The following is an 11,273-nucleotide window of genomic DNA, read 5'->3' as shown; positions in this document are numbered from 1 at the left end:
CCTCCCCCCTCCCTCCCTCCCTCCCTCTCTCCCTTTCTTCTCTTTACGGTCTTTTTCTTCCTTCCTTCCTTCCTCCCTCCCTCCGTTCCTCCCTCCCTCCCTCGCTTTCTTCTCTTTTTGGTCTTTTCCTTCCTTCCTTCCTTCCTTCCTTCCTTCCTCAGGGTTAAACTGCTGTTTCCATCACCACTCTTGGAATACTACTTCTCCTTGTTCCTCTACTACACAAACCAATTAATTATGTTCTAGCCGTTTCCTCCAGCGGACTACAGACAAATCTTTGTGTAGCAACCAGGCGGTCATTTGACTTCTTTCCTTTCCTTACTTAACGCAAGCATGAAATTAGAACGTTGGCTGCTTTATTTGGCCTTTTTCATAGATGTTTCCCGTTGGTCAGGAGGAGAAACTCCCCCCAATTCTTTCTCCCTCCGTGAAAAGCTGCTGAACTAGGAAATTCTTCCTCTGTGGGAAGGCTCACATTTGTATCTGCACTAAAAGGTCCCTAACGTGATCTGGGGGCAATCTCCTTCATTCCCTAAAAGGGATCTTGTTTTGCACCAGGCGGTTAAGCAGAATAAAGGCTGCAGGCACCACATTAGTTCACTCACTTTATATGGGCCAAAGATTAGACCTTCCCCCCATCCTTTACAAAGAGTGAAAGTTCGAAGTCTCTGCTGCAGGACTTTCCAACTTAGGAGAAACAGATCCTCTCCAGTGCAAAAGGAGGCACAGTCACTACTCGTAACGCCAGATAAGTTGTTGACACTCTAACACAGGGCTTTTCAACCAGTGGTACGGGTACCACCTGTGGTACATGGGCACCTGGCAGGTGGTACGCGACCATCCTAGAAAAGGGGTAGCTGGGGAGGGGAATGAGCTGAACCGGTGGCAGCACCGCACAAGCCTGAGCGAGAGATGGCTGGAGCTGCAGGGCTGACAGGGCTCAGCGGAAGCCCCAGGATCAGTGCCGCTTTCCAGCTGACCGGCGCTTCTTCGGGGCTGTCAGGGCTCAGCGGAAGCGCCAGGATCAGCGCCAGGCTCCAGCTGGAGCTCCGCGCTGATCCTGGTGCTTCTGCTGAGCCCTGAAGAAGCACCAATCAGCTGGAAAGCAGCACTGATCCTGGTGCTTCTGCTGAGCCCTGAAGAAGCGCCAATCATATAAAATTATAAAAGCAATAAATAAACAGTGCAAAATTGGTTCTTCCACCAAGAGCGGGGGAAGCATACACAGCAACTTTAGGGCTGTTTTGTTTGTTTTTTTAAAGGAAAAAAAAGAAGAAACTCACGTTATTCCGTTTCCCGTAGAGTAAACCGAACCCTTAAGGTAAACCAACTTGTTAAGTATTTTCCTACTCCAATAAAATACACAGCAGCTAAACGTGCCTCACATTATAACACACAATTTGAAGAAAGACTAGAGAGTCTAAGAGATGCCTGATTACTATTTGTATAGCTCAGCACTGGAATGCAAAGATAAACAGAGAGGAAACCCAACTCCTTTCTAGCACTGATGATGTTACCTAGTTGGGTAATGAAACGTCTGCAAGAAATCAACCAAGCTCAGAGAACACCAAAGACCCCACAGTTCTCCTCCTCCTCCTCCTCCTCCTCCTCCTCCTCCTCCTCCTCTACTCTTTTCTAGCACTGATGATGTTACCTAGTTGGGTACTGAAATAATTTGCAAGAAATCAACCAAGCTCAGAGAGCACCCAAGATGTCACAGTTCAACCCTGGGCTACAAATATTCTATTGGTACAAAAGTAACATTTGAGCTCACATTTATGAATTGCTCCATAAAATAAAGTCTTACTGTGCATATAAAAGGCTATAAGAAAAATATAAACATTTTCAAATCTTATTTAGGTGTTCGATATTATCCAATAGCTTTCATACACACAAATCTTAAACAAGACGGTCCTGGAGGTTATTATTCCTCGCTGGATGAACGATTAACATCAGCGGAATTATTAAATCCACGCCAGATCATCTGTTAAGAGCTTCACCCTAAAACATGCAGGGATTTCATTATTAACGGTGCTTATATAAATTTCCCCATCCAATAAGCAACATAAATTGTTTTCTGGCATAGAGGACAAACTAATGATTCTGTGCATATATCCGCTTGTCTCTTTTGCAGCACATTTCATCCTTAAGGCAATGAACACCATTATTGGAAGCCAATAGGTTAATTGTTTGTAATTTATGCTCTTCATTAAACATCTTACACCACTGAGAAACATGCAGGATCGGAGAATTGCCCTATCCGATTCTTCTTATCTTCCCATCTAGATTCAATTCAGCTCTTCCAGGGACAAACCTACCATGAATTACGTAGAATTTCTTGGCGATACAAAAATTAGCTTTATGTCCATGAAAATTCTCCATCATGGCTCATAAATTGTAGGAATCTTATTGTCAGGAAGTTGTAAAGGCCAGTCCTCAAACTTGCAACTATTTAGGGACCGTTTGAAGTCATAATTTGGTGGTCTACAAGGATCATTTAGGTTAGATATTGTTTTTCAGTTCTCTGAAGTCTACTTATGACTTCATAAGGCTGAAGGATTCCTTATCTCTGGAGTCTTTCAAGAAGAGTCTTCCTGTACTTTGTTTTTTTTTAATTTTTATTAATAATACAAAATTAAAAACACATTGGACATAGATATGACGTCACTGGTTCCATACATCTTCCAACATTTTACATATCATAATCATGAGTATATCTGTATATCAAGAACTTGAAACGAGTGATAAATATTATATGATAATTGTGAAAAAGGGAATAAAGATATATAGATAAATAGAAAATTTATATGTAAACAGATATTAGATATAAAATAAGATCGTGATTACATTTATCTTGGCTACCCTCTTATTGTCTATCCAATCATAAAATTGTTCCAAGATTTTATAGTACTTGGTTTCACTTTTTGTCCTTGAGTTCCCAAGTAAGTCTATCCATTTCAGCGCAATTGAAACTTTTTAATAATATTTCCTCTTCGGTTGGAGTATCTTTCTCTTTCCATTTCTGAGCGAAGGCTATTCGTGCCGTTGTTACTATATGCAGTAGTAAATAATTTGTGTCTTTCTTATATTTTCTTTCTATAATTCCCAATAAGAAAAATTCCGGTTTGGCTTCTATATCTAGTTGCAAAATTTCTTCCAACCACTTCTTTAATAAGTTCCAAAATGTTTGTGCCTTTGGGCATTGCCACCACATGTGGTAGTAATTCCCAACGGTCTCTCCACACTTCCAGCATATCGAGTTTTTCCCCTTGTTCATTCGTGCTAATCTTGTGGGAGGGAGGTGCCACCTATAAAACATCTTATAGAGGTTTTCCTTATAGGAGGTTGCTAGAGTAATTTTTAGATTTTTTCCCCATAAACTTTGCCAAATATCCAAATCGATATTGTGCCCAAAATATTTACACCAAATTATCACCGTTTCTTTCACCTGTTCCTCAATCATATCTTGCTCTAATAAATATCGATATAATTTACTTATAGTCTTGCCTTCCCTGCTAAATAAGATTTTATCTAATTCTGAAGAATCTTGCTTTATGCCCCGTTCCTTTTTGTCTTTATTAAATTTGGATTGAATTTGAATTTGAAGATACGCCCAAAGTCTTCCTGCACTTTGCAGGAGAAGGTTAGACTAGATGACCCTGTGCCACCTTCCAATTCCATCATGTGGCTTCTGTGATCCATTTTGAAGGTAACGAAACAAAACAGCGGAAAATGAGATCAGAGAGGGAGTGTTTCCTATTTTTTCAGAGGGACAGTAACGAGGCCAAAGGATCTCCTATGAAGATCCTTCTGCGATGCTTCCAAAATCATCAGCATGATTTTGAGTAGTTGTAGTAGACCTCCTGTAAATTTGCCTAAAAAGCAGCACAGTGAGACTCTGTAACACGCTGGAATAAACCGGTTGAGATTTTTAAAGATCGAGCGGTTTGCGAGAGCCATCATTTAGATCCCACAGTCCGTGTAATTCTATTATTGTAGGCATCCAGGCTACCACACGATCCAGTTTTGGGGGTAATTCTATTACTGAAGCCCCGGAGACGCTTTGCCAACTATGTTTCTTCTTTGACCTGCTTGATTTATTACATATCTCGTTTGTATTATGCCTGAAAAAAACAAGTGTGACCATTTCAAAGAGCGAGCTCTTTCCCACGGTGGCTTTTGCAAAAAGTAAAAATAAAAAAAAGGAACCAACGAAATAAAAAAACAGAAGGAAACGAAGAACAATTCACGATGTCACCTTTGAACCGCGTACAACCTCCCAACATCATCGCATCTCATTTGACGGTCAAAGCCACGAAAATATTAAAGCAGCTTAAATCAACCTAAATTCCTTCCCAATGGGACTTTTCAACAAAGATTTAGTGCTCGCCACGAAGTTTCCCCAAAGAAAAAAGTGGAAGAACTGCCTAATTTGTCTTCTTATCAGCTTGATTTATCTGCTGATAGATTTCTTGAATCCTCCTCTAAGCCTTGGCACTGACCCATGATTGTGAGAAACCATCAGCAAATAGAGACCCACAATTGCTTTGACAAAATGAAAATATACTGCATACACTCAAAAAGTTAAAAAAAAAGGTTTAAGAGAATCCTCGGGAGAATAAAAGCTAAAAACCTCGCTGATTTATAGACACTTGTTTAATCTTAAAGTAAAATCCTCTGCCTCTGCTTCTGACACAAGGCCAACGTGAGGGAAAACTTACTCCTTAGCGAAAAGAACTGCATACACGCAGTGGTGGGATTCAAATAGGTGAACAACCGGTTCTCTGCGTGGATGCCACTTCCGGAAATCCATTCTGGGCAACAAAAAATTGGCTACCGGTTCTGCCGAAGTGGTGCGAACCGGCTGAATCCTACCAAAGGAAGGAAGGAAGGAAGGAAGGAGTGCTGGGATTCAGATAGGTGAACAACCGGTTCTCTGCGTGGATGCCACTTCCGGAAATCCATTCTGGGCAACAAAAAATTGGCTACCGGTTCTGCCGAAGTGGTGCGAACCGGCTGAATCCTACCACAGGAAAGAAGGAAGGAAGGAAGGAAGGAAGGAAGGAAGGAAGGAAGGAAGGAAGGAGTGCTGGGATTCAAATATGTGAACAACCGGTTTTCTGCGTGGATGCCGCTTCCGGAAGTCCATTCTGGACCTGCTGGGCAACAAAAAATTGGCTACTGGTTCTGCCGAAGTGGTGCGAACCGGTTGAATCCCACCACTGCACAAACGTCTATCTTACACGTGGTTCTCACAACCAGGGCTTTTTTTCAGCCGGAACGCGGCGGAACCGCGTTCCGGCACCTTTTTCCGGGCCGGCCGCACCGGAAATAGCCCCTCCCAAATTTTACTTGCATTCCTGTTCTCTAAAGGGGCGGTCCTAGGGTTTGATGAGGGCGTGGCCAGGTTTGAGTTCCGCCACCTTTTCTCCGAGAAAAAAAGCCCTGCTCACAACAGACCTGCTTCGTCAGCAGCACAGCGCACAACAAGGGCTCCAGAACGGTGCAGGAAGTCCTCAACGAAGAACAATTCATTTAGTGACTGTTTGAAGTTACAAGGGGCACTGAAAAAGCGAGTGACAACCATTTTTCACACTCAGGACCGCTGCCGCATCCCCGTGGGTCACGGGATCAACATTCGACCGCTTGTCAACTGACTCATATTTAGGACGGTTGCGGAGTCCCACGGAGTTGTGTGATCCCCTTTTGCGACCTTCCGTCAAGGGGGGGAAGCTGGAGTCACTTCACAACCATGTCACCGACTTATCCACTGCAGCGACTCGCTTAGCAACTGTGGCAAGCCAGGTCGTAAAGTGGGGCAAAACTCACTTAGCAACCGTCTCGCTTAGCAACAGAAATTTCGGGCTGAATCCTTGTCGAGGGTTACCTTATTTCATGTAGACAGGGGAGGTTCTCAAACGAGCATTATAGCCTTCGGGGACCACCCGGATGTCCCCTCCAGATGGCACAACAGAAGAAACTGAACAGACACGAGAGATTGTGTGATGGCAGTGATTGACAGGACGGCACTGTTCCAATATTTGAGGAGGGGGGGTCCACTTGTTCCCCAAAGCCCCTGAAGGCAGGACAAGAAGCAACAGATGGAAAAGGAACCAAAGAGAGAAGCAACCTGGAACGAAGGAGGAATTTCCTGACTGTGAGAACAATTGATCGGTGGAACAGCTTGCCACCAGAAATTGTGGGTGCTCCAACACTGGAGGTTTTTAAGAAGAGACTGGACAGGCATTGGTCTGAAATGGTGTAGGGTCTCCTGCTTGAGCAGGGGGTTGGACTAGATGACCTCCAAGGTCCCTTCCAACTCGGCTATTCTATGATTCTGTAAGGGTCTCCTGCTTGAGCAGGGGTTGGACTAGAAGACCTCCAGGGTCCCTTCCAACTCTGTTATTCTATGATTCTGTAAGGGTCTCCTGCTTGAGCAGGGGGTTGGACTAGAAGACCTCCAAGATCCCTTCCAACTCTGTTATTCTATTATTCTGTCAGGGTCTCCTGCTTAAGCAGGGGGCTGGACTAGAAGACCTCCAGGGTCACTTCCAACTCTGTTATTCTATGATTCTGTCAGGGTCTCCTGCTTGAGCAGGGGGCTGGACTAGAAGACCTCCAAGGTCCCTTCCAGCAATGTTCTTCTATGATTCTGTAAGAGTCTCCTGCTTAAGCAGGGGGCTGGACTAGAAGACCTCCAGGGTCCCTTCCAGCAATATTATTCTATGATACTATAAGGATCTCCTGCTTGAGCAGGGGGTTGGACTAGAAGACCTCCAGGGTCCCTTCCAACTCTGTTATTCTATGATTCTGTCAGGATCTCCTGCTTGAGTAGGGGGCTGGACTAGAAGACCTCCAGGGTCCCTTCCAGCAATGTTACTCTATGATTCTGTAAGGGTCTCCTGCTTGAGCAGGGGGCTGGACTAGAAGACCTCCAGGATCCCTTCCCACTCTTCTATGATTCTGTTGTTTTGCCTCACATTTCCTCCACGGCAGCCTGATGTTGATTCTATCCTGGTCTCATCTACTAGCAGGGGGAAAAAAAAAAGATAATAATAAGCCACAGGCTGGCTGAGGATTTTGCCGGCGTGGGCCCAATCCAGAAGCTGGCGTGAATTTGCCAGCAGTCGGAGGAAATTAAAAGGGGAGGATGTGTGTTCTTCCTTCAATAAAAGTTGTTTACAGACAAAATGTCCCCCAGCAGCCGCAGATGAGTTTTCGCAGACCGCCTCCACCCAGCCCGGTTGCTCCCACACTGACATTTTGCACAAAAAAAATAAAAAACACGTTGCCAAGGAAACCGGGCGACCTCGTGAAATTGGTACTACCGAGTCTCTCCAGACGTGGGAGGAAAAGGGACTCGGGTGCCAAGGAAGTGGAAGAACCGATGCCCAGCTGCAGATCGGAGGGCAGAGCGTTGCTAAATGTCCGCGGAGGGCTAAACCCCCCCCCCCGACTTGTGTTATGATTTGGGTAGCATAAAAGAGCCTTTTTATTCCAAGAAAGTGACCTTCAAAAATTCTTCTCTGACCTGTCGGTAAACAGGCTTTACCATATCCCAAAGGACGGACTCGTCCCCCAACCTGATCTACTGGAAGTTCCAGGGAAGGTTGAAATGATAATAATAATAATAATAATAATAATAATAATAATAATAATAATAATAATAATAATAATAATAATAATAATAATAATAATATTTAAAAGCTCAGAGGTTCCTATTTTTTCCCCGCCTCTCGGCTCTCACTACAAAAGCTACCGTTTGCCAGTGGGAGTGGGTGAGAAGGACGACTTGCCATTTTTCCATTCTGGGAAGCCCAACTTCGACAAAGAAGCTGAAGCTCAGCGGCCTGGCCGTACAAGCAATTGGAACGTTGGGACCTGGGAGGTCATCTAGTCCAACCCCCTGCTCAAGCAGGAGAGCCTCCACCGGTTCAGACAAAGGACGGTCCGGTCTCTTCTTAAAAACCTCCAGCGATGGAGCACCCGCAACTTCTGGAGGCCAGGTCTTCAGAATTGGAAGGGACCTTGGAGGTCTTCTAGTCCAGCCCCCTGCTCAAGCAGGAGACCCCCCTACCGTTTCAGACAAACGACGGTCCAGTCTCTTCTTAAAAACCTCCAGTGTTGGAGCACCCACCACTTCTAAATGTATCACACCCTTTAACAGAATGACAGAGCTGGGAGGGACCTTGGAGGTCTTCTAGTCCAGCCCCCTGCTCAAGCAGGAGACCTTAGACCATTTCAGACAGGGATGAGCGATGGCCATATCTAATCAAGGAGAGAAGCAACCTAGAGCTAAGGAGAAACTTCCTGATAGTTGGAACAATTAACCAGTGGAACCACCTGCCTCCAGAAGCGATGAATGCTCCAACACTGGAAGTTTTTAAGAAGAGGCTGGACAGCCATTTGTCTGAAATGGTATAGGGTTTCCTGCCTGAGCAGGGGGCTGGACTAGATGACCTCCAAGGTCCCTTTCAACTCTGCTATTCTATTCTATTCTATTCTATTCTAATTTCTATTCTATTCTATTCTATTCTATTCATTCTCTATTCTATTCTAATTTCTATTCTATTCTAATTTCTATTCTATTCTATTCTAATTTCTATTCTATTCTAATTTCTATTCTATTCTAATTTCTATTCTAATTTCTATTCTATTATATTCATTCTATTCATTCTCTATTCTATTCTAATTTCTATTCTATTCTATTCTAATTTCTATTCTAATTTCTATTCTATTATATTCATTCTATTCATTCTCTATTCTATTCTAATTTCTATTCTATTCTATTCTAATTTCTATTCTAATTTCTATTCTATTCTATTCTATTCTATTCTATTCTATTCTATTCTATTCTATTCCACTCCACTCCACTCCACTCCTCTATTCTATTCTATTCTATTCTATTCTATTCTATTCTATTCTATTCTATTCTATTCTATTCTATTCTTGATTGGACGTGCATGATCAAAACCCTGCCCTTTTTATGGGTGGGGCAATGCATATTAAAAAGGGGCGGTCCTTCATCCATGTTAGTGAGACCGCCATCTTTCCCCCCCCTCTAATTCCTTCCTCCCGTCCGATAATACAGTACTATAATAGATTATGGTCCTAACTGAGGTTGTAATTTGTGGATTACATACGCCAGAAATCATTTTGGATGCTTGGTTAGGTCAGCATAAGATTAAGGGACGCCATGGAAAGGGAAAGATAGGAAAAGAGACGGAAGGTCCTTACTCTCAGAGTCGCTGATGCTGGCGCTGCTCCGCCTCTTCATCTTCTCCAGATGTTCCTCGTATTGGAAGTGCCGCTCCTTCACGGGGGAAGAGAAGTCCTCCATCACCGCGTCAAACTCACCCAGAACCTCCGCCAGTTCTCCACCATCTTCTGACAAATCTGCCAAACCAGAAGACAGAAGCGTTTCATCCTAGCACTGGCCTACAGCTGAGATAATATCAGAATAACCGAGCTGGAAGGGAACCTTGGAGGTCTTCTAGTCCAACCCCCTGCTCAAGCAGGAGATCCTACAACCGTTCTGGACAGGGCACTGTCCAATCTCTTCTGAGAAACCCCCCCCCCCAGGGTTGGAGCACCCACAACTTCTGAAGGCGAGATTCTCCAGTCATCCAGGTCAACGGTGGTCCCAAAGATGGTTTTTTTCATGAGGCAACTGGACTTCCTTGTTTTTCTTTGAAGACATTTTGGTTCTCGTCCAAGAAGCTTCTTCAGGATACGGCATCACAGTCTGGTTTGGAAGCATCCCTGCTTCGGACAGGAAGGCGGTGCAGAGAGTGGTGAGGATGGCAGAAAAGATCATTGGCAGCTCCCTCCCTCCCATCCAGGACATGGCACAGAAGCGTTGCTTAAGCAGGGTCCGTAAGATTATCTGGGACGCCACACATCCTCTTCACAACCTGTTTTCCTTGTTCCCTTCTGGGCTTCGTGGTATCCGTAGCAGAACATCCAGATTCAGCCATAGTTTCATTCCATACAGCATTAACCGTGTGATCTCTCAAGCTTCCTCCTTCCGTTACGTATCCAAGATGGACAGTATTTCATATTTATTTGTTAGGTATATGTAGGGGTGTGGGTCTATACATATGTTGTACATAGTATGTTTTAGGTGTGTGCCATGTATGTGTTTCACTTTGAACGCGGGCAACTAAATTTCATTTTTGATGTGTGCCCACTGTAAAAAAAAATGACAATAAAGGTTATCGTCTTATCTCTGACTGGATGGTGAGGAACGGCAGGATTTATACTCCTTGCAGACAGCTAGTCATTTGCGTCCTTTGAGAGAGTCGTTGAGGCCACCTGGAGGTTTATCTGTGTCCTCATGGGACTTTCTTATTATTCTTTGAAGACGTTTCCCTTCTCATCCCAGAAGCTTCTTCAGCTCTGACTGAACGGTGGGGAACGGAAAGATTTATACTCCTTGCAGACAGCTGGTCATTTGCTTCTTTCAGAGACTCATTGAGGCCACTTGGAGGTTTACCTGTGCCCTCGGGGTCACCTGAGTGGTGCAAATGGCTGTGGAGCCTTCTTGGCTACAGGATGTGACCCTTCACTATTGGAGACAAGCGGAGGCTGTTGGGGATGTGTCTGTGTTGTCTGCATCTCCATCTGAAGCGCAAATGGTTCCTGGAGTCCGCAACGTTTTCTGGAAATCCGTTCCTACTCCGGCAGCACCCTTCAAAGGGGGTTCATCCCAAAGTGCACGGCTAAATGTCTACGGAGATTCTCAGTCCTCCAGCTCCTGGTTGTCCCAAAGATGCTTTTTCAGGAGGCAACGTCCGAGCGATGTTCTCTGTGGCTGTACGTTCACACCAGCTGAACACCTGAGGCCAAGACCTCTTGGTTGCCTCCCCACAAGCCTGCTCAGATGCAACTAGGTGTGCCTCAAGCTCTCAGGTGTGACCACACAGCCAAGATCTAAGGCTAGGAAGCCCCTTCTCAGCCTCCAAGGGAACCTGCCTCCAGAAGCTGTGAATGCTCCAACACTGGAAGTTTTTAAGAAGAGACTGGACAGCTAGGGTTTCCTGCCTGAGCAGGGGGTTGGACTAGATGACCTCCAAGGTACCTTCTGAGTCTGTTATTCTGTTATTCTTTTCCTTCCTTCCTTCCTTCCTTCCTTCCTCCCTCCCTCCCTCCCTTCTCCAACACTGGAGGTTTTTAAGAAGAGACTGGACAGCCATTTGTCCGAAATGGTATTATAGGGTTTCCTGCCTGAGCAGGGGGTTGGACTAGATGACCTCCAAGGTCCCTTCTGAGTC

The 11,273-nt window shown here is 44.7% G+C and overlaps 1 protein-coding gene across 1 annotated transcript in view; it reads right to left on the bottom strand.

The window, feature by feature from the left end:
• Positions 1–11,273, bottom strand: part of RGCC (regulator of cell cycle) — a 21,855-nt gene that overhangs the window by 4,655 nt on the left and 5,927 nt on the right. Inside the window, exon 2 of the mRNA XM_015811055.1 lies at positions 9,238–9,396. Within this exon, the coding sequence (XP_015666541.1) occupies positions 9,238–9,396 (159 nt within the window). The remainder of the gene's footprint in view (positions 1–9,237; positions 9,397–11,273) is intronic.

This window comes from Protobothrops mucrosquamatus, unplaced genomic scaffold (genome assembly GCF_001527695.2).
Source record: "Protobothrops mucrosquamatus isolate PMUCROS unplaced genomic scaffold, P.Mucros_1.0 scaffold28, whole genome shotgun sequence".
NCBI classification, from domain to species: Eukaryota; Metazoa; Chordata; class Lepidosauria; order Squamata; family Viperidae; genus Protobothrops; species Protobothrops mucrosquamatus.
The sequence above is the reverse complement of the archived record's forward strand: the minus strand, read 5'-3'. Positions and strand labels throughout refer to the sequence as shown.